Genomic DNA, 21,840 nt, shown 5'->3' with positions numbered 1-21,840 from the left:
ATTTGTATCAATATATCTGATGATGATTATGTTGCCAAAAGTGTTGGTCTGTTGTTTCTCACAGCAAGTTGCAATGCTCAATTCGTCTTGTCTGAATTGTGAGCTTGTGACAGCACCTTCAAGCAGTACTTTTCGATCACATTTCGCACTAAGATCATAGTAATTAGTGAGAGAATACAATAAACAAATAAAAATTAGTAACAACTAAATATCTGTAAGGACAAACATTACGAATGTCACTTGACCTTCTGCATGATCTTGATGCACTGCATAGTCAAGTGCAGTCATGCCAATACGGGTCTTGTATGTCACATCAGCTCCGTTTTCTGCCACAAAGTCAGTGTTAGATCTGTAAGTTAATGTCGTGTGTGCATGCAGACATAGATAGCATACCTAAGAGTGATTGAACGACACTTGAATGTCCACAGTTTGCAGCATAGATTAAGGGGGTACCACCATGCTACAGAAAAAAATTTAATAATGTTTAATACATTGCATTGTTTCAACATTACTGTCTTGTTGATGCCATTGGTGCATGACATGACTGTTCTAAAGAGGTTTAATCTATTGTTATGTATTCTGTGTGTACATGTTTGGATATGATGTGGTGTGTGTGTGTGTGTGTGTGTGTGTGTGTGTGTGTGTGTGTGTGTGTGTGTGTGTGTGTGTGTGTGTGTGTGTGTGTGTGTGTGTGTGTACAGCCTAAATGTGCAAAGTTGTCACATTGTGTAAAGCATCTTGTGATCAATGGCTAGCTGGTTTATCACTGCTTGACATCTTACAGAGTCTGTTGCATTGACATTAGCTCCAAGATCTAGCAGTAGCCTAACCAGTCTGTAGTGTCCATTGTTGCAAGCAAAATGAAGAGCTGTTTCTCCTGATTTTGAAAATGCAGTTTCATTGACAGAAGCATCATTCTGCATTAGAAACATAACAGCATTGATCTCTCCACTAGCAGCTGCCCACATAATTGGTGTAAGTCCGAGATGATCAGCAGCACTGAAATCTAATATACACAATAACTTGACATAACAATTAATTAATTACAAAACATTATTATTAAAACGTGTTTTGAATAAATCAAACATTCAAACCTGTAGATCCTAAGTAAGTAGCCATCTTCAGACTATTGAGGTCACCTGCCTCTGCACATGCATGAATATTCAGTTTCGTGTCATTCCTGCAGCTTGGCAGACATTCGTCAACTTCCAGCTTGGGAGCAATTAGCGGCAAGTTGGCTAAATAAGTATAGAACAGGATTATAATTCAAATTAATATTAAATGTTCCAACAAACAATGCATCATAAACTGTCATTCAGTTTTCAATTAACATTTTAATTAATTATCTAACACTATAATCAATTGGCTCGTTGTATGTGCTGTATTAATTAATTTGCAACATTTGCTAATTCATTAATAAACGACAAGTGCAAACACAAATCTGTTTGTAAATAGGAGATCGTTTGTTAAATGCTTACTTAATTAAAAATGTCACTAGGCCTATTTACGCAGACAAATGGAAAGCAAATTGCAAGTATTGCTATTCATAACCTGATTGCAGCAGCGTGTCTTCCACCTCCTGGTCTGGATCTTGCTCTGTTGTGGACATTTCAACATATACATAGCGTACCAAGCATTTACTTTTCCTGGTGAGCTCTTTGGCCTAGCCTCGTACCCAGGCCCTCCTGCGCAACTTTATCTAGCCTCGAGTGACCCAACTAATATGCGCGAGATTTATGGCTATGTGATATCTACTTATTTGACACTTCACCTCTCACTGTTGATGCTGCGTGCTGCAAGTGTCATGAGCAGCAAACTCGGTTTTAACGGGCGAGTTGCTATAGTTACAGGAGCTGGCGGAGGTCCCACCGCATGACGTTTCTTTGCACGAATTTCATTCATTTTTTATGTCGACAGGATTGGGAAAAACGTATGCATTGTTGTTGGCATCAAAAGGAGCGTCTGTTGTAGGTAAATGCAAAGTTTTAGTTTTAATATTTTTGTGTTATTGCTTTTGTGCACGTGCTTTTTGTGTTATTTGTAGTGAATGACTTGGGTGGTGCTGCTACTGGTGGAGGAGGCAGCAGCCGACCTGCGGATAATGTGGTAGAGGAGATTATACGACAAGGAGGACGAGCTGTCGGCAATTACGGTGAGGCATGCGAGAGAGCTCAGAGCTATGGAGACAGTGCATGTGCACATACGGGATACTGGGAGCTATTGTGGGTTTGTATGGAATTAGTGTTATGTGTGCATCAATGCAGTGCTTGGACGAGATGGTGGAGAATAAAAACATGATGATGTTTGGTTAAAAATTGTTGATTTTAATTTTAATTTTGTAAGGCCGCCGGTTTCATTGGGGGACAGTGAGTGACAAAATGTTGCATCTATAATAAATTTGTTGTATTGAAAAGGTGTTCAAAAAGGATGAGGAAATGAGAGTTGAGTCTTAGAGATATGCATGATTTCAGGAAGTTGTGCAAAGAGTATAGAAATATAGAAATGACAGATGAATGGTTATTGAGCCGATAAGTTAAGAAATCGTTGGCTTTAATGCTGTACCCGCCATATAATTACTGTAGTACCCTTGAGACTATAGAAAGAAACTTGGATGCAAATGTGATGCACTTACATGCAAGTCAGTTTTTGTGTTTTAGATTCGGTGGAAGAAGGACATAAAATAGTGAAGACGGCAATTGACAAGTATGGACGAGTTGGTAAGCGATAACAAACAAATATTGCTATTATCTTGTTCTACTGATATTTTATAGATATCGTGATCAACAATGCTGGGTACGTTCGTTGGGAATGCATATGATGTATATTAGGTGACATGAGTTGTGTTTGTTTATGCTGTCTATTGCAGCATTCTTCGTGACAAAACGTTTATGAAAATGACAGAAGATGATTGGGGTAAGACCTTACAAAAAGTCTGACACTTCAAGTGTGCAATTTCTTAGTTACATAATTATAACTAAGTGAACATTGTAAAACACAATTAAAATACTGTTAGATTAATAGTAAGTAGATATCAATGTATTGTATTCGTAACATACAATTGTATTATTAATTGATTAGAATTGTTGCAATAATTTATTAATTAGTTTGAACTTTTAATTAAACTTGTTATATGTGTTTGTATGTACGTATGCTATGTAATTTCCAGATTTGGTGCATCGAGTGCACCTGAGAGGTTCATTCATTGTGACAAAAGCAGCATGGCCATACATGAGGCAGCAAAACTATGGAAGGTAATTTCTTGATGCACTAAGCACATTTCATTATTCATTACATACAAATTTTGCTTATCATTATGAGGTACAGTACAACAGCATTACTGTACATGTAGTCTGTATGCATAGCTGAGGTTTAAAAGTGACTAGACGTTCTGACTTTATAGACACTTGAATGTAGCAACATCTACTGTAACGATCATGTCCATACACGAATAGTATAAGCGTTGTAACTATTTTTCATGTGTTTATTTAGAGTTATTATGACTGCGTCTACTTCTGGTTTGTATGGCAACTTTGGTCAGGCTAACTATAGTGCAGGTTTGGTGTTAATTGATCTACATGCATTTTTAGTTGTTGTTTGATTGGTTTTGTGTGTGTAATAGCCAAGTTGGGTTTGTTGGGCTTGAGTAACACTGTTGCCATTGAAGGACAAAAGTACGGCATTCATTGCAATACGATTGTTCCAACAGCTGCTTCTCGTCTTACTGAAAGCATCATGCCACAGGGTTAGATCATATATGTGTTCTTGCCACTACATTTAATGTAGTTAGACTGGATTTGCTATGTCGGTCTATTTGTGTGTTTTTTGTATGTTTGTGTGTAGGTCTGTTTGTCTTGCTTATCTCTCTGTTGTTTGCTTGTTTGTCTCCTAAGTCTTGATTTGTGATTGTTTCAGATTTGTTTCAAATTGTGAAGCCTGACTTGGTGGCTCCTGTTGTTGCTTATTTATGCCATGAAGAGTGTGAAGAGACAGGACAAGTGTTTGAGGTCATTCATTTGGGTGGTTTGTTACTCATGTTTTGTAACTACTTATTGATGAATGTGTGCAGGTTGCTGGAGGATGGGCAGCTAAAGGTGTTCATTTCCAGTTTTAAAAATATTTTAATTTATAAATATTTGTTTTGTAGTTCGATGGCAACAAGCTCATGGTGCTGTGTTGTTGGATGATGAGAGTGTATCTGTTGAGTCAGGTTTAATAGGCTTGATTGATGTTTGGTGTTGTCTGGTGAAATTGGGGAATGTGATGTATTGTTTGATAGTTCGTGATAATTGGGATAAAGTTACAGACTTTAGCAGTGCACTCAATCATTCATCAACGACTGGTGAGATGTGTTCTTGCGTTGCATGGTTTGGTGTATTTGATAGTTACAGTCACACACACACACACACACACACACACACACACACACACACACACACACACACACACACGTCAATACTCTGTTTACGTTTGCTGTTGTGTATTTAGTAATGTCTTAGTCAGTCTACATTAGTGTTTGACATTTTAGAGGCACTTGGTCACATGATGAGTTTAGTGAAAGAAGCTAGAAATGCTCGACACCAAACTAACAATCTTAAAGCATCAAGTTCATTGTCATCTAATGGCTTGTCATCATCACCTCTCGCAGGTGTTGATCTGGTCAGTACACAAGAATTTGAGAAGTTGGTTGTCAAGATTTGTCGTATTTCTATTGTGTTTTGATGGGATTATAGTCTAAAGTTAAGGAGTATATGTCTGAGAGGACTCCATTTACTTACTCAGAAAGAGATGTTATTTTGTATGCTTTAGGAGGTTACATGCAGTCAGTAGCTGTTTGATGTATCAATGTATTGGCAAGTTTACTGTGTGTAGTGGGAGCAAAGGCTTCTAATCTCGCAGATCTGAAGTTTCTTTATGAGAATCATGAAGGGTTTGGTCCATTGCCAACATATGGAGTGATTACAGCCTGGAAAGGACAATCTTCTATCTTATCTCGAGCTCTACCAAATGTTGATTTTGATTTTGCTAAGGTTAGTAAATTGCGTGGACTAGTACTTAACTGTAGCTAAAGGTGGAAGAATTACTGCTAAGAAAATTTGAAATTTTTGTGTAGAAATGAGATTTTGAAATTATTTTCATTTGGAATTCTTACATTTGAGATGCATCGTGAAGCTTGGATGTGTGATATGCCTGTTTGTATAGATGCTGCATGGTGAGCAGTACCTTGAAATCATGAAACCAATTCCACCCTCTGGTATTTGCTAGAAGTGAGTCAGTGAGTTGTAATCATTCAAATCTTTTGTGTCAGGAACATTATATTGTCAGTCGAGAATTGTAGACGTGCTGGACAAGCGAAGTGGAGCATCAATAATTCTTGAAGGTTTATTGGGCACTGCGACTTGAGGTGATGTCTTATTTCATTTTGTTTTGTAGCATCTACTACTGATAGTAACAACGAGTTAGTCTGCGTCAACCAGTTTGTAATCTTTTTTGTTGGAGCTGGGAGATTTAATGGACCACGAACATCTCCTAATGTCAAGGTTATTAGCATTTGTCTTGTTCTATGTGCTAGAATTTACAGAATGTTGTTTGTATTTTTACATCAGTCATTATGAGGGAAATTGCAGTGTGTTTAGTTAATTTAAAGATTTTGCTAGAAATTGTTTCCACCTCCTGATCGCCAGCCTGATGCTGTCGTAGAGGAGAAGACGTCGACAGATCAGGCAGCTGTATATCGATTGAGTGGTGACTATAACCCACTTCACATTGACCCAGAATTTGCTGCGGTTGGAGGTGATGTTTAACTTGAAAGTATGGGGAATCGAGTATAACTATAATTTAATGGACTGCGCCGTTGGTTTGTTAGGATTTGATCAGCCAATATTGCATGGAATGTCAACATTTGGCCATTCTGCACGTCACGTGCTTGCAAAGTTTGCAGACAATGATATATCGAAGTTCAGAGCTATCAAGGTAAAAAACTTGAGCATTTTCTTAATGTCAACAGTCGTTGTGATCTTCAAGAATTTGCTGTTTGTTAACAGGCAAGGTTTTCAAACCCGGTCTTGCCTGGACAGACTCTAAGAACTGAGATGTGGAAAGAAGGGAGCAGGATCTTTTACAGGACATTGGTATGTTGTGGTTGTTGACACACACACACACACACACACACACACACACACACACACACACACACACACACACACACACACACACACACACACACACACACACACACAGTTTGGATTCATACCTACTAAACTAACATTGCACTACCATATTGATGATCATGAGTATTATACGGAATTACAAGTTGGAGTTTCAAAAAGATGAAAATGCGAGGGTTTCTATGATGTCGTGCAGATGTAGAATATGGTTTTGTCTACTGTTTGATATCAAATTATTGCAGGTAGTTGAAACTGGCAAGGTTGTCATCTCAGGCGGATACGTTGATTTGTTCGAGTCTTCATCCATGTAAGAATGTCTCAAAACTTGGTGAAATATTTGTGCAGTAGTTCTCATGTGCAATGTTTATAGGAAGCAAGTTTCATCTGACAGTCCCAGTAATGCAGTGTTTGAAGAAATAAAACAGCGTATTGCTGCAAATCCCAGTTTGGTGCAGAAAGTCAATGCTGTTTTTGCTTTCCACATCATGCAGGAAGGAGATGCAGTTAAGCAGTGGAGTATGTTGAACAAATAATTCAGCTATAAGCTTCTAAGAAAAGGGACTTTGTAAAAGTCACGAGACTTGGCGAGTAGCGTACTCTAAACGTATAGGACTGAACCGACTCCCGGTATGGGGACTATGTGCCACGCCTCCTTTGTGTGGCCCAATCATGAAACATTAATTCCTTTATGTCGTACGTGGAACCAAAGACAATGGACAAACAGCCAATCCTACATGCGAAACTTCCTTGAGAGAGTTTTCTTACCAGAACAGTGTAATTCATGTTTGCGATTGTTAGGACCTGTTGGAAATAAGAACAGAACTCACCTGTCTGCAACTGCTGACCCTAAATCGATGGTTTTACGATATTTATACCGGAATCTAACATTACTACGTAGATTTTATGTCTCATATAGGATGACTCTACTTACGACTAGACTATTTATGGACTTTGCGGTCACGCGAAACGACAGTTGCTATGTAGGATTTTAAATACATTTTACAGGTAGCACGTCTAGAAAGTAAATAGCGTGTATATTCATAATTCTTCGTGACTCCTAGTGTAGGTAGTGTTCAGGACTTTGAAGGCTCATAGCTGTAGAAGCGACGGTGTACACACAGCTTCAATTACTAGTGTGTTAGAACTAAATGCAATATGCACAACTTCACAGGCTATTTCGGATGCTCAGTTGCTGTACATGCAGACATGCAGACATACATAAAGACAGACAAGACAGACATACATAAAGCCAGACAAGACGGACAGACAGACAGACAGAGAGCATCGGGTGGGTGGGGTGGATCTTGAATTGGATATTGCACTAGCGCATCCCTGGAGTAATGACATAGAAGTTCAAAAAGTACGATCAGGAGCTCTTGCCTGGAGATTTCGACCAACATTTGTGCCTATAGTCTTTGAACATTGTAGCTGTTGGGGAGAGTGAGCTGAAGACTATTTGAAGAAACTGTCACAGCTATCAAGAAACGAAGACGGAAAGCCAAATGCATCAACCTTCAAGTCATACTGAAGATGTGTTTTCTGTGTGTCTACAACGATCAAATGCTAGAGTGATTGACAGTAAAATAAAGAAGATTGTTTCAAGAGACAGCCACATAAACATAACTAGTTGTAGGTAGAACCAAGCCCTATTGGCTTGGGTAGTACTTAGTTGCTTTGCTTAGATGGTGTATAATAGTTTAATGTTTGAAAATATATGTATTGACAGACAGACAGACAGACAGATGGTTCAGTAATAGAACATACATGTGAATGGTCCTTGGAAGGACCCATGATGGGTAGTCAGTGCAATTATAGACATACAACTCTTTAAATCACAATAATTGCTTATTACAGTAAATGAAATTTTATTACTGTCGTCTTCTGTGTGTAGCTGTTGACATGAAACGAAGCCCCGGATCAGTGACTGAAGGACCATCTTCAGTAAAAGCAGACTGCACTATGATCATATCAGATACTGACTTTGTTGACATGGCAAAAGGAAAACTGGATGGACAGAAGGTGTGTAAACTAACATCATCATTATCTTCAGTTTGTAGCATCAAAAAGCTCACACGCTGAATTTCTACTTAGGCATTCATGAGTGGGAAGCTGAAAATCAAAGGTAACGTGATGATGTCCCAACGGTTGGGTAAACTCTTCAAGGATCAATCCAAACTGTGACGCAAACAATTTGGGATACAGATGCCATCTATGCATTGCATGTTGTAGTGAAACTCAACAATGCATTTTTTGTGTTCCTAATTGCCATGACAACCAATTACATCATCCATACACGGTATCACTGCTTCCAGTTAAAAATTTAGAAAATGTACAAAGAACCATCTGCTGGTGTAAGGTAACCAACTGCAATAAGTAGAACATCAACTATAGTCCAGACTCCTGCACCACCAAAACTAAACAGTTTTCCCAATGCGCTCTGCCAGTAGCCAAGATAAAATCGGTCCACCCCAAACCCTCCTAGTGTGATACTCAAGAGCATGGCTGTCGACCATCGATGCCCTGATGTCCAATCACATTTCAATTTCTTCTTGAATTTTCGGCTGCCCAAACAATAGACAGTTGACTTTACAGTACAGTCTGCTGTATAGGTGTTTGATGGGCTTCTGGCAACCTGTGAAACAGAAGGTGTAAATGTTGGCTCGTGTGACTTCACTTGTTTGAAGTAGCTCACAGTGCAATTCGTGCTCTTGATGCAGGTATAGTCGTTTATAGGAAGCTGAAAGCAGTATGCACAGATGTGGGGTTGATGCCATGTTCTATTGCCCTAGTGATTCAGTAGGAAATGAACCGACAGTCACATGCAGAGAACCCGAAGTAACGGACGAATACACAATCGGACGGGCAAAATTAAAGAGACAAGCATACAGATCAACACGCAAGCAATCAGACAGATGAGAAGACAAGAAGGTAAAGCAATGAATGAATGACTGTATCATACAATGCAGTCGACGTCCGGCAGCGGAGAGCACAGTGACGTTGTTTGTTCTCCGACCATACAGCTGGTGTTGTATTGGCATTTCACACAGTTGGCAGGCGACCTATTGCACTCCAGTCCATCAGGATACGAAGCACAGGTCTCATTCTGAACGGCCAGTGACGTCACTCTGCCAACAAGTGGTAATAACAACCACACTTGCCACATTTCTTCCGAAAAATGACTAGAAAACCCCTTGCATACTCACACTTCGAAGGTTGGAAGAACAACGACACGCAGACTAAACCTCTCGCTAACGTGCGTTAGCACATAACCCGTGATGTTCTGTGATTGCGCAGCGGAACCTCAGACTACGACATCGAAGGCTCTGTTAACTACTTGGTTTCGGGAATTATCTAGGCATAACTACTGTAAACAGTCCAGGAACGACGTAGATTGGCAATCGTTTGGAAACTCTGGTTTCTTGCTGTTCCGGTGACACAGGGTATTTTCTCGGGCCTCCGGGGGAGCTAGCACGCTAGGTTTGAAACCTCCTCCTAAGGTTAGGGTTAGGGTTAGGGAGCTACAAACTAGGCGGGACCACTTACGGGCGGAAATTTTACACTAAAAAACAGCAACTCTGGCGGAAGTTTGATCTTAGGGTACCCCCCTGGAGACACTGCGCGGGGGGACAATTTCTACCTGTAACACCGGATTTGGTTTGGGCTGTTTGCTTCCGGCTTATAACTAACTACTCTCCAAATTAGCACTTCAAACTGTTCTGGCTAGTCCAAGAGGATATGAAGATGCGATGGGTCTCTCCAAGGTCGCTACGAGCAGAAAAATAAATCGACTTGCTTCACCCTTGGCTACATATGGAAGCTGTAGCCTTTACAGCATTTTCGTTTGCAACATCACGACTAAGATGCTGCATTTGAAACAGATCTACAAAACTGTTGTACTGAATGTACGTACTAGGGGGCATTTATACTCAACAAATCAGTTAGTTACATATATCACAGTACGTACTAATCTGTTATCAAACTTGCATGGTGATTAGTCTACAAGGCAGCCTGCAGGCTACAGTTAAGTGTCTGCTCACAGCTACTTTTTGGCCTCCAGCCTACCCAACTGAAATTGAACACAAGGCAAAATGAAAGGAGAAACATGTTTTTGTTTTAGCATTAGTTGCTCCAAATGTCGCCTAGCAGCTCTATAAAGACATCAATATAAAATAAAATAAAGTTTACAGTAAATGACAATATACCATTGTACCTTGCATTCTTGCCATGCATGTGAAGAATAGACTGAATCAACTGTGCCAAATCACTAGATGACATTATCCGTTGACATAGTTTGAGCAATTTGAGACTCGTCTCATTAGCTACTGATGCCCAACCACATTCCTCATCATTAGGATTTGCCTATAAGGTACGAAACAGGTGATATAATTCAGCAGTTTCTTGTAAGCACACAACAGTGTTCGAAAAAGTGCTCATCAAATTGTCATTTGACAACTCGACTGAGTTCCCGTGACAACCAATTAGACCAGTATGGTTGCCATCCTGATGACTAAATAAAAGTCACTCAAGTTATGGTGGACCCAATATACTTTGTCTTCATGCTGTAGAGTGTAATTGTAGCGTTCTTGCATACACATTTGTGTGGGAGGGTATGTATATAGTTAATTACTGATTAATTATGTTGCGTTGCCATAATTGGTCAATCTGAGTTGCGTTGCCATATGTGGCCATACCTAATTTGCATCTTTCCGGTATTTGACTGAACCCGCGTTTTGGTTTGAGTGAACTAGTCCGGTGGGTTGGATAGTAGTCAGTCGGTGAAAAGGAGAGTTTGAGTGCGGGTGATAATAGAAGTCGTCGTGTTTTTGTGCACTCATTACGATGTCGACCGCTCGTGTCTTCTTGCTGTACAGTACCTACATTGCCATTACTCGTCGTCCAGCTTGTGACAGTAATAGTGAAATTACTCAGGTCAGACCTACGAGTCCTGCGATTTTGTTTACTTGCCAAAACAATCAGTATAATTATTTGATATTTAAAAAATATATGTAAAGTCCTAAACTCCTTAACAACTGAAAATTTTGTGAAGTTGCCAATATGACGACTACTACATCTGCCATAAAATTTTGAACACTGACAACAGTATTACCATAGTAAGTTACTGATAACAAACATGTCTTAAAATTAATGATGTGACTAACGAAGGCAGAGCATCACCATACTTCAATGGGAAAGTACACTGTGTTACTTGCTCTGCCAGTAAAGAAAATAAGTGTAGTGTTGCCAGTAGCTCATGCACATTTCTGAAAAAAGTGCAAATACACACTTAATTGCTTGGCAGATTCTCTGGTAATAAGTGGGCACGCAATTACAATTACACATTCAGGTAAAACTGACTTACTAGACACAAGACAGTAGACAGCCATGACACGAATGACAACATTGCCTCACTGTGGTCCCTATAACAGCAACCATGCATATGAGTATTTGAGTAATAATTGAAAAAACACTGTATCCAAACCAATTTCCACGTGCAAGCTGTTTGCACTGTTGCAAACATAAAGTAGCAGCCACAGGTTTTCCAAGACATAAATACAAATGTGCCAGAGCCTCAACAAGGTAACAGCATAGGTACACAACACCTTCACCAAAACAGCTTATACAATACCTTCCATGGCCACATTAACGATGTCTTTGATTTAGCAACAACGTTGCAAAACTGCTGTAAAGAGTCAGAGAGATTACTTCCTATCTCGGCACTAGACAAAACCCGAGCATAAAACAACCACATTCTAAGAGATTCGACCACTTGATGTTGAGACAATGCCTGCATAGCCTAAATACAAACCAAAAGCATGTAATAGGATATATGTCATGACAAGACTATCAAAACTTAGTTGTCAAGACAACAAATGTATAAAATATTTTTCAAACAAAAGTAAACATTTAAGATGTTCTACTAGGTTCCCAAAGCTAGAGAACTCAATATGCATGTGCTCGACACTATGAGCCTACCTTACACATCACAAAATGCATTCACACTCTATATGATATAAATGCAAGAACACTATATGAAAACAAACCTGATGGCTAAAACTGGCTGCTTGCTGAATATGGCCAGTAAACAGAAAACTTGCAATCTGCTGCTCAGATGCCCAGCACTGGAGTAGCTGCAACTTCTCATACTGACTCTTGATTCGAGCTGGAATGTCGCAAGCAACACTCTTTTCTAATTCTTTGCAGTCCAATTCCACTGCAAAACACTTCAGTTAACACAACATGCACAACCCTTTACAAACTATTGCAAACAGAAAGCATCTACATCTACTATGCTGCACCAACACATTTCCATATCCAAACTAAGTATCTGAAAGCTCAAAGTAGCAATTTGCAAAGCATTGGCGACATGTTTAAACAGAGTTTGTATGACTATGTACGTATACTGTGCATGCACGCATGGCCAATGCCTTCACTTACCCTTTGCTAACAGCATCTGTGCCAATCTAACAGACTGTGATCCATACTTGATAGATGACACTGACTGTGATGCTAAACAACTAGAGAGACTTGATGCTGCAGCAATCGCCCATGATTGGACATTAAACGGAACAGCATGAACAGCTTTCTGGGCAGCTCTGAAAGCAGCAATATCCCATGATAACAAAGAGGTCAATCGATTACCACAGGCTACTGCTCCAGCAGCCATCAACATAGGAACAGTCTGTAATTCAAAAGGACATGACAATTTCCACGACTGCAATGAAAAAGATACATCTTATAGCTTGTTTACCACTGACACTTGACAACTCAATTTCCATGAAGCCTGAGCACACGTACTAGCAACCTGAGGTATCATACATATTGTCAACAAGAACAAGTTGACATCACACGCACAAAACCTGTGAATACTCTGGCTTGTACTGAATGAGAAACTCTGCCAATTGCTTCCAAAGATCTGCTTTGGCTGGATACCTAATTGCACAAATGCAACTACAACAATCTCAATGCCACTGCAGAAAATATAACATGCACGTGCGCGCACACACACACACACACACACACACACACACACACACACACACACACACACACTTGTGGATCGCTCTGACTAAATACATCTTGGCTTTTGTGATCTGACCCTACAGAATAACAGTCTAAACTGTACATACATGCTTCACCTCTAAAAAACTCATACCTCAAACAAGTAAACTTGCGTATACATGGAAACAATGTCGCATATCAAAGCATCATTAGCAGAGTCCTCCAACTTTAGAAGTTCAGTCACAGCAGCAAATGCCAAAGTTGCATCACTAGTGACAAGCCCCAAAGCACAAAGAGCCATGATTCCATGCGGAGAAGGAGGAACAGTCTGAGAGCTAGAACAAACTCATATAAGCAAATACAACACGAAAGACTGAATTAGCCTGTCTGTTAATGAATATTACTGTTAAAAAAGTCTGACATGTGGGACTGACTAAAGATATGGTAACAAGTTTCCAATATAACAAACTGCATTCTACATGTAATGTCTCCAATCTAACTTTATAATCTCAAGGAACTTCACATTTATGTCTAGATGAATTCAATATGTTGCTAATGTGTATCCCATTATGAAAAGATTTAACAGCAAATAAACTATACAATGGTAAGTCAATTTTGACAAGTACATACCAATTGTTCGTATCACTTTGATTGCATGCATTAGTTTACCTCTTAAAGAAGAAAGCTTTTGACTTTGTTGGCTGCATAAGAGCATATGCCACCATGCCAAGCGAAGCATAAACACACGACTTATGAGCTGCAGTTGGTGACACTTCAATGCACTGTTCATACACTAGATTAGAAGCATACAAAAATCAACTGCATCTAAGTGTAATGCTAACGCACTGAACCAACCTTGATAACTGTCTGTCAATCGATTAGACTTATATAATGCCAGTCCAAGTAGACAAAGATCATGGAAATCAGTAAGCTGACTTGATGCCATAAACAGTGCCACACTCTCTACATGACGACCAAGACAACTGCAACATAAGCCAAATGACATCAGATAAAAAGCACTGCAAGTGCACATGCAGTTTCACCTCAAAACTCGAGCATAGTTGTTCCTAACTATGCTCACGTTGTGCATGTCACCTGATTGAGTTATTAAATTCAAAGCTCTAAACATCAGGCCATTCAAATATTATAACCTGGTATTACATTACCACAGTGCTTGACCTGCAATGTGCTTGTTCAGCTTCATACCACAAACCCTGTAGTTCAAGTAGCAAACCATAAAGAGTGTATATACAAGGGTCATCTCGTATAAAATCTAGAATGCCTGACTCTACAAAACACATTTATTGTATATTTCAGTACACACCCAAACCTGTATATTTTGCCAGACAATCAGAAGCCTTCAACACGAGTCTGTTTGTGTTGTCATCAAATTGCATAAAACCATAACCCAATTCATCTTTCCACATTTCCCCAGAAATATTCGAACAAACCCAGTATGCAAACCCTTTCATTCCCTCAGACTATCGAGTGAGACACAAAACACTTATAAATGATCAAGACACGCTACAATGTTTAATTAACATACATGAATAGCGAGTTCTGTTGAATGCCTGAACAAGTCAGGAGCTTCATCATCACCAAGACTTTCAGCAATCAAAGCCTGAAAACAATGAATAAATTAAACAAAATGCCAATGTCATTCGATCTACACAAAAAACCTGCCCAATCCATGCATACACACTCTCTGGACTAGCTGACTGGGCATTTTTGAAAGCCTCATGAGCAAGCTATTATCACAACATAAATCAGTTAAAACAATGTACTACACTGTACACTTTGCTATATTCTGTATTTGTATACATCTTTCCTTCCTTTTGTAAGATACAATGTCCCAAGGTTGCTCCATGTAGTGGCATTCTACACAACTCAAAAATATATACACTAACATAGTAAATGATCAACATGAATGTAATACGGCAGAGTTCAGTTGCAAAGATCTGACAAAGCAATGTTGAGCCAATGCAGTGTCACATACACCTGCAAACAAAATACATGTAAATACACATATCAAATGAGCGATTACACATGCATTCATATACATTCACATGGAAATTAACCAGAAATGTATAACGTACTAACCTGATAAACAACATACAACTCCCAGTGCATTCCAATAATAATAGTTGTTACTGCTCAAACTCACAGCCTTTTTCAATGATTCTATGGCCTTCATAACAAAGTCTTCTCTGCCACTGTCACTTGTGCACTAAAAGTAAAGTATTACACACACACACACACACACACACACACACACACACACACACACACACACACACACACACACACACACACGTGCACACACAAACACACATGCACACACAAACACACATGTGCACATACACACACAACTCTGTCTAACTAAGAAACCAACAGATATTGACAAACACTCAGATTGGTGGTTACTCAACCACTTCTCAGGCAAAAAGCAAGCAAGCAAGCAAGCAAGCAAACAAACAAACAAACAAACAAACTAACAACGAAATTGACACATAAAATGAAATGAATTGCCTTTGATAAAGCAATAAAGCTGATAGCAAGGTCATGCCATATGCTAGGTGAAGTTGGAGCCAGACGAAGAGCTTGACCGTATGCTCTGAAATGCATTCATATTCTTAATACAAACTAGAAAACCAATTTTAGTGTAAACTTGTTTGTATCTAACCTGGTAGAAAGGTTTAAAATCTCTTCTTTGATTGAAGTTGCTTTCTCACATGAGTTGTCAGAACGTAAAACTTTGGGAAGTACAATGCTACAAGTTCAAAAAAGATACTAAGTCAATGTCTTGTCACGCCAATAGCTTGGAAACACTGTATACAACATAGAAACCTTATTCTCTCTGCTGCAACAGACTGAAGAGACATACAGCAATCACCAATCAACTTCCACAAACAAACAAATCCTGGTTGAACAGCAACAGCCCTATGAACAAAAATACATGTAGACCTACAAAACAGCTGCTAGTAAAAGCACAGTGCAGAAAGCAAAAACACCATCTAGCTATACTAATACAGCAAAACCTCCTGTATAGTACCATAGCAATAATATAAAAAATATTGAAAATCAATTACACATAGTTGTTAACAAGAACAACCTGTTTATAATTACCTTCCCAAATATTGCAAAGAGTTAGACACACAATCAACTGCTCGACCACTAAAACCCTTTTTCAATAAGTTCCTGGCCTCAGTCAATAAACTTTCTGCTGCACCTGTAGCAAATAGAAAGAAATTATACAATTCATAATGGACTCACGTCACAGTCAATTAATTAAGACCTTTCAGAGCTGGTACATAATTGGAATTCTGTTTCAAGATTATTTCATACTCATCTACAGCATTATTTAACAATCCAACGGCTTGCTTAATGGCAGCAATCCTATGACAAACACTCCATTAATTCGTGTCCCGTTGAACAATACAGTCTCCAAGTTCCATACTACATATCTCACCTGTAGACACAGTAAACAGAAGTCTCATCCAACTGCAAAGAAAAGTTGAAGTTTATTTCAGATATGCTGTAGCTGCCAAAACTATAAATCTCACCTGAGCAGCCCGAGTAAAAGCTTTTAGAGCAGCAATGTATCCACCACGTTGAAGGTAGGCATCCCCTAGACATTCCCAGCCTTGCCTATAAGAAACAAAAACATGGAGTCCCTAGTACTGCATACCCAACTAAGCAAACTATGCATTCAAGTACAAACCTGTCTTCGGGATCAGCTTTGACAACAGTCCGGAAACTGCTAATTGCTTCACCAATTTCACCTCTGTCTAACTGAGACAAACCTAGACGAAGCCATGCCCACTTGGCATCTTCCATAGAGGCATTTGTAGTAACTTGTTGATACAGAGCAAATGCAGCACTGTCATCTCCCATTGCTAAACACACATCACTAAATGCGACACCAGCTTCAGAGAGAGATGGATTAAGATCAATTGCTTTCTGATAGCACCGTCGACATTTGCTAACAATTGTAAACATAATTATTAAAACGTAGTCTTTTTTAATATTACACAATCCTAACCTGTAATCTTGAAGAACAGTTTGATAGTAGTGTCCCAAGTACATAAATGACTCTGAACTGAAAGGATCCAGTTTAGCAGCCTGGGAACATCCATAACATTATGTTTTAAAATAAATTACAATATAAAATATTGGTGCCTTCAAAAAGTGAGCAAAGCAGTTTGATCTGTCTCTCGTTGCCTCTCCTCCCATCTTCCACAAAACTTTTCCCAACAAGAGGTGATAGTCACCGCAATCCACGCAGATGTTCACTGCCTTTGTCAAACTGCACATTGGTCATTGGTCACTAGATTGTTCAAAAGTTTAATACACAGAATTTTTAACTAAACCTTGTCACAGCAGCCTGAAAATGTCCACACTCAAACTGTACTTCTCCCTAAAGCAAAGACCAAATTTTATAGGAATAGGTCTAGGTTAGCAGCCAACTGCCATGATTATATGTAACACTTACTAAACAGGCCCACATCTCGTGGCAAGACTCATCAGTTGACAAATGTTCTTCACACATCTGAAATAGAGAAATCCTGCCAACGTTAGTTTTCACAACAAAGAGTCATAGCATTGATCACATCCATCATATCAGAAGAAAGGTGTGTACCTGCTGTGCCTTGTCCATCTCACCATCCAACAAGCAACACTTTGCTTGAAACACTGTAACAATTGCACCATCCAATTGTTCATTCAGACCTTCATCTAACAAACGTCTTGCTGGTGCTGAGCAGCCTTTCTTTAAGTAGCACTTGAGTGCACATTTGCTGCACACGACCAACAATAATGCAACATACAGAAACACATTTCCACACTGCCGCAAATAGTGCATACTGCAATTCTTGTAAAACAGTTTTGTAAAAGAGGGAGCAAGAGCATAACTTGATTCCTATAAACACAAACAAACTAATGTGAATAAATAATTATATGTACCCATCAGGCCACTACAACTAAGTTCAGCTATTCTATTTGTAATGGAGCTTCCTCTGTAACAAGGTATTTCTCATGATTGCAACTACTTTACAAACAACAAATCCCTGAGACAGTTTTAACAGTTATATTCTCTCAAAGTAATTGATTATGATCAGCGAACAGTAGTACATGAACAGACAAACAAATTGACAAACAGGTAGACATACAAACACACACATAAACAAGCAAACAAACAAACAAACAGATCAGCAGACAAGCAAACGTGCAATAAATCATTTGCAAGTATTCGTCGTGTCACTAACCTTTGTTAGCTACTTTAAGAGCTGAGCTGTAATCATGAAGCAATAAATAGCACCAAGAGAGAAGAAGAAAACCCTCAATAATCACACTGCCAGATGAAGCGGCTGCAAATATAAACATCACATTCCAATGAGCAAGAATAGTAACCGCTTTGAGTCTAAATACCACTTTCAACCATGTACTTTGATACCATCTTGACAATTACCTTAATATAATTATTACACAGCACGCAATGTTGTACCTTTGACAAGAAAATCTTTAGCTTGTAGCAGCTGTCTACTAAGCAAAGCCTCATGTCCCTTAGAAGCAAGAGATGTGCAGCTATTTGGTGACAATTCATACAGTTGATGATAAAGAGACTCCACAGAGTCAGGAAGAGAACTTACACCTACAAATATATTTCGTTGACATTGAAGCAAACAAAGGCATTCAAAGCGCAGGTCAACCGTACAAATATTCTCATTCATTTCAAGCTCACACAAGACTTTCATACAATAAACACAATCGACATAATGCTGCAATACATTAACACAATGATGCCTTAGACGTGCAATGATTGGTTTCAATGACTGATAACTGGCCACTTCTGCAGACTAGCAGATATACAAATCATCAGCTTTTCATACACCCAACACCATGCCCATGTGTGCAGGCCAGTACCTTGCATCTTCTCATTAGACGATCACTGTAAAGTTCACATAAATGTCTGTGTTTCATCCTGTCTCCACTTTCAGAGCCACACAACTCCACTAAAGTGTCTTCTAGCTAGACAATACAGACCATAGGATAATAAGTGCTCCCCTCAAAGACCAAAACCCATACAAAATGTTAACAGGCAAGAATGTGAACAACATCAGTACATACATAACGATATGTTAATCTGTACTTACCTTATCCTCAGTCTTTTCATCCAACTGCTTCTACACAACAAAGACAGTCAGAATGAATGCTACGGCTTAACGTTATGTCTTAAAATCTTCAACTAATGCTGACACTTAATTAACTTCAAAAACATTTGTCTACTTTACTAAACATGCAATATCTAATTTTAATACAATCTGAAGATATACTTTTATATTTCATATTCATAAGTCTTTCATTATTTAGGAAGCTTTCCAACTACCAAAAACAAATAATTTAGTGTAAAATGTGACAGTCAAGTAAGATTAGAATCTTGAAGCGCTCATTGATTGCATTCTTAAGCAAAATATCCCAGTGCTGCTTACTAATTGGTTTAGTGTCAACACTGCATCTTCTAATATTGACAAACGATCTTCTCCATTGCCAGCATTACTCAACAACTGAAGAGATGCCTGCACGACAACAAAAAACATAATAAGAAATGACACACTAATGTGACTATGTATGCATACATTCTAAAGTCTGATGCTCTAATATACTTTAGGTCTACTTATAATACACTATCTATGCTTGCCTCATTGTGCAGCAAAACAACCACGCACTTACAAAATCATGGCTTACATGTAATACATATACAATGTCCAAGACAGGTATTGTATTGCACATGTGTTGTGCTTGTTTACTTTGTCTGTACGCATAAACACGCGTGTGCATGTGTGCATGATGTTATATTTACTGTAGTGTGTCTGTATGCTACGTAAACACACTTGCAAAAGATTGCCCTGCTTCTTAAGAAGCGTTCCAATCTTCAGCCCAATGCTTCTGCATTTTTCAGCATCAACACTACAAAATAATGTCCATGTTATTAAACTTTCAACGTAAAAGAAATATTTATTCTATTCCTAAAGACCTCTCATAAAGCAAATGCAACTTTTCATACACACCCATCAATTCTGTTTGAAAAGCGTCATTCTCCGAGTGTTTTTCGAACAATGCAGCCAAACCCTGACAATCACAAAAAATCAGTTCACTGACTGTGCTATGTTCATTAGAAAGTTAACAAGTTTACAAATACTTACATTATGTAACGACTAGACATATGTTAAAACGCGAGAGACTACAGTGTACCTACAGCTAAATCTAAAGGTTCTCACGATTCTTTGCTGCAGCAAATTAATTCTTACACACTGGCATAAAGCACCAACAAAAATTATTACACTGAATGATCACCAACGTACAATCAGCATGTGTGTCCACGTTAGCAGACAATTTTGTCAAACTACCATCTCCTACTGTCATGTCAGTTCTTGCAATATATGAGCTAAAACCATCTCTACTTGTGACCTTCATGCATGTTTCACAATGACATACAGTATATGTAAATAATGAACTGGTTCTTTGCTGCTTGTACAAGGGTTTATCAGACTCACTATCTAGATACATACATATTGGCAGTTAAAACCACTGAAACCAACAAGTAGAAACATCTTTGTATGCACATCCACCAACTACAAGCAAAGCAAAGCTTTACATTTAAATCCATGACCATGAAGTACAAAGTAAATAAGAATTACACAAAACTCAATGTACAATTGCTCTTGTATAGAGTACTTGTAACCTGCCACGCTGCTGTCTGTTCTCCGTTCAATTCTGTTGCCTTTCGAAAAGCTGTAATTGCTTGATCTGTCTCCTCTAATTCACCAGCACATTTTCCGACAAAAAGCCAAGCATTATAGTTTGCTTTGTCCAATTTCAGAACTACCTGTCATTCACAACATTACAACAATATACCAATTTTAGTGTCAACTATAGCACAATAGAGTGGAAGCAAGTATGCATGCAGTTATCTACACATCATGAAACCAAAAATCGATCAAAAAATTTCTAGTGAGTAGTCCCAAGATGCAACGTGAAAATCAGAGGTAGACTGGTTGTTGAGCATGAAATCACATACAGTATACAATCAAAGTATTTTAAGTCAGATAAACTCTGCCTTCAACTGTTGTTGCTGTGCTAGGAAACAGATATCATACACTGTCTAGTACCATACGTTCCACTGACTACACGGCAAAGCGCTTACTGGCTATATAGATAGCTACTAAACCCACTTTCACAAGTCACTGCACACGTACAGCGTCCGCTTACCCAATTAATTACACGATTATCTAAATATATAATCCAAATTTTCAATGTTGGCTCTCTACCATGAATGTGTACGTACCGAAAGTAGCTAATAACATCAGCACCGAGCGCCACCACACTTTGTTTTTCGTTACCTAGATCTATGTCTTTATGTTTCTACATACTGAACGAGTGCACGTGCATCTCTAGATATAATTTAGCTCTCTAGAGCCTAGATAGCCTACCTGCTACATTTAGAGCTCACACATTTGTTAGAGTAGAAGATACCTTGCAATGCCTCAACGCTTCCTTCCACTCGCTTTGTCGAATTGCGTCTCGCGCTGCTTTCAAAGCCGCCTTTACCTCTTTCACGCCGGCACTTGCCATTTCTCAATATGCGCATGCTCGACTCTGTAGCTGAGCCCACTACAGG

At 38.9% G+C, this 21,840-nt stretch overlaps 4 protein-coding genes across 9 annotated transcripts; 1 reads left to right on the top strand and 3 right to left on the bottom strand.

Annotated features, from left to right (window-relative positions):
• Window positions 1-16: 16 nt before the first annotated feature.
• Window positions 17-1,672, bottom strand: LOC134192417 (ankyrin repeat family A protein 2-like). Of its 2 annotated transcripts, none has more exons than XM_062661155.1 (6): window positions 1,552-1,672; window positions 1,095-1,238; window positions 783-1,006; window positions 394-460; window positions 246-326; window positions 17-148 (listed from the first exon to the last, which is right to left on the bottom strand). In XM_062661155.1, exons 1-6 carry the CDS (start codon window positions 1,607-1,609, stop codon window positions 78-80), a joined length of 645 nt encoding a protein of 214 aa, XP_062517139.1. In that variant the 5' UTR covers window positions 1,610-1,672; the 3' UTR covers window positions 17-77. The 2 variants fall into 2 exon arrangements, with proteins under 2 accessions (XP_062517139.1, XP_062517141.1); XM_062661157.1 differs by having other exon boundaries at window positions 831-1,006.
• Window positions 1,673-1,754: 82 nt separating this feature from the next.
• LOC134191828 (peroxisomal multifunctional enzyme type 2-like) lies at window positions 1,755-8,469 on the top strand. Of its 2 annotated transcripts, none has more exons than XR_009971854.1 (26): window positions 1,755-1,862; window positions 1,918-1,971; window positions 2,045-2,152; window positions 2,658-2,717; window positions 2,772-2,793; window positions 2,867-2,913; window positions 3,167-3,251; window positions 3,490-3,554; window positions 3,620-3,742; window positions 3,913-4,004; window positions 4,067-4,091; window positions 4,145-4,207; window positions 4,277-4,339; window positions 4,526-4,656; window positions 4,731-4,809; window positions 4,870-5,027; window positions 5,200-5,251; window positions 5,306-5,377; window positions 5,431-5,537; window positions 5,655-5,790; window positions 5,864-5,970; window positions 6,042-6,128; window positions 6,407-6,471; window positions 6,535-6,667; window positions 8,056-8,183; window positions 8,256-8,394. XR_009971854.1 is itself a non-coding variant. In XM_062660450.1 (26 exons), the coding sequence occupies exons 1-26, from the start codon at window positions 1,784-1,786 to the stop codon at window positions 8,343-8,345; spliced, it is 2,244 nt and encodes a 747-aa protein (XP_062516434.1). In that variant the 5' UTR covers window positions 1,755-1,783; the 3' UTR covers window positions 8,346-8,469. The 2 variants fall into 2 exon arrangements, 1 of the variants encoding a protein (XP_062516434.1); XM_062660450.1 differs by having other exon boundaries at window positions 6,535-6,680; window positions 8,256-8,469.
• LOC134191829 (TM2 domain-containing protein 3-like) lies at window positions 8,377-9,433 on the bottom strand. Its single transcript, XM_062660451.1, has 3 exons — window positions 9,124-9,433; window positions 8,857-8,949; window positions 8,377-8,796 (listed from the first exon to the last, which is right to left on the bottom strand). The coding sequence occupies exons 1-3, from the start codon at window positions 9,325-9,327 to the stop codon at window positions 8,485-8,487; spliced, it is 609 nt and encodes a 202-aa protein (XP_062516435.1). The 5' UTR covers window positions 9,328-9,433; the 3' UTR covers window positions 8,377-8,484.
• Window positions 9,434-10,045: 612 nt separating this feature from the next.
• LOC134192217 (tetratricopeptide repeat protein 37-like) lies at window positions 10,046-21,790 on the bottom strand. 4 transcript variants are annotated; one of them, XM_062660923.1, is made up of 45 exons: window positions 21,696-21,790; window positions 20,905-21,048; window positions 20,197-20,291; window positions 20,054-20,129; window positions 19,652-19,738; window positions 19,316-19,345; window positions 19,086-19,190; window positions 18,877-19,018; window positions 18,667-18,813; window positions 18,428-18,529; window positions 18,027-18,081; window positions 17,803-17,959; window positions 17,656-17,712; window positions 17,534-17,580; window positions 17,343-17,469; window positions 17,206-17,285; window positions 16,885-17,145; window positions 16,727-16,811; window positions 16,633-16,664; window positions 16,459-16,559; window positions 16,290-16,392; window positions 16,011-16,103; window positions 15,847-15,933; window positions 15,693-15,777; window positions 15,264-15,390; window positions 15,100-15,161; window positions 14,985-15,041; window positions 14,843-14,911; window positions 14,710-14,784; window positions 14,494-14,644; window positions 14,343-14,436; window positions 14,207-14,284; window positions 14,019-14,146; window positions 13,833-13,956; window positions 13,318-13,498; window positions 13,215-13,261; window positions 13,022-13,094; window positions 12,913-12,966; window positions 12,600-12,843; window positions 12,206-12,375; window positions 11,791-11,958; window positions 11,644-11,732; window positions 11,524-11,581; window positions 10,375-10,523; window positions 10,046-10,312 (listed from the first exon to the last, which is right to left on the bottom strand). In XM_062660923.1, exons 3-45 carry the CDS (start codon window positions 20,232-20,234, stop codon window positions 10,204-10,206), a joined length of 4,404 nt encoding a protein of 1,467 aa, XP_062516907.1. In that variant the 5' UTR covers window positions 20,235-20,291; window positions 20,905-21,048; window positions 21,696-21,790; the 3' UTR covers window positions 10,046-10,203. The 4 variants fall into 4 exon arrangements, with proteins under 4 accessions (XP_062516907.1, XP_062516906.1, XP_062516908.1 ...); XM_062660922.1 differs by having other exon boundaries at window positions 18,667-19,018; XM_062660924.1 differs by lacking the exons at window positions 19,652-19,738; window positions 20,054-20,129; window positions 20,197-20,291; window positions 20,905-21,048; window positions 21,696-21,790 and having other exon boundaries at window positions 18,667-19,018; window positions 19,086-19,186; window positions 19,316-19,337.
• Between the last annotated feature and the right edge of the window lie 50 nt (window positions 21,791-21,840).

Source organism: Corticium candelabrum, chromosome 16 (genome assembly GCF_963422355.1).
Source record: "Corticium candelabrum chromosome 16, ooCorCand1.1, whole genome shotgun sequence".
Taxonomy (NCBI): domain Eukaryota; kingdom Metazoa; phylum Porifera; class Homoscleromorpha; order Homosclerophorida; family Plakinidae; genus Corticium; species Corticium candelabrum.
The sequence above is the reverse complement of the archived record's forward strand: the minus strand, read 5'-3'. Positions and strand labels throughout refer to the sequence as shown.

Coding starts and splice junctions, on each gene's coding strand:
- LOC134192217 (XM_062660922.1), bottom strand. CDS start 20,234: ATGGGTGTGTATGAAAAGTTGCATTTGCTTTATGAGAG. Junction 17,470..17,533: donor TTTCAGGCTGCTGTGACAAG/GTTTAGTTAAAA, acceptor ACCAATGTGCAG/TTTGACAAAGGCAGTGAACA. Junction 14,785..14,842: donor TGTATGCATGGATTGGGCAG/GTTTTTTGTGTA, acceptor CATTGTTTTCAG/GCTTTGATTGCTGAAAGTCT.
- LOC134191828 (XM_062660450.1), top strand. CDS start 1,784: ATGCTGCGTGCTGCAAGTGTCATGAGCAGCAAACTCGGTTTTAACGGG. Junction 1,972..2,044: donor AAAAGGAGCGTCTGTTGTAG/GTAAATGCAAAG, acceptor TGTTATTTGTAG/TGAATGACTTGGGTGGTGCT. Junction 2,914..3,166: donor AATGACAGAAGATGATTGGG/GTAAGACCTTAC, acceptor TGTAATTTCCAG/ATTTGGTGCATCGAGTGCAC.
- LOC134191829 (XM_062660451.1), bottom strand. CDS start 9,327: ATGTGGCAAGTGTGGTTGTTATTACCACTTGTTGGCAGAGTGACGTCA. Junction 8,950..9,123: donor TGCCGGACGTCGACTGCATT/GTATGATACAGT, acceptor CTGAATCACTAG/GGCAATAGAACATGGCATCA. Junction 8,797..8,856: donor TCAAGAGCACGAATTGCACT/GTGAGCTACTTC, acceptor TCTGTTTCACAG/GTTGCCAGAAGCCCATCAAA.
- LOC134192417 (XM_062661155.1), bottom strand. CDS start 1,609: ATGTCCACAACAGAGCAAGATCCAGACCAGGAGGTGGAAGACACGCTG. Junction 1,239..1,551: donor AGACACGCTGCTGCAATCAG/GTTATGAATAGC, acceptor ATACTTATTTAG/CCAACTTGCCGCTAATTGCT. Junction 1,007..1,094: donor TACTTACTTAGGATCTACAG/GTTTGAATGTTT, acceptor TGTGTATATTAG/ATTTCAGTGCTGCTGATCAT.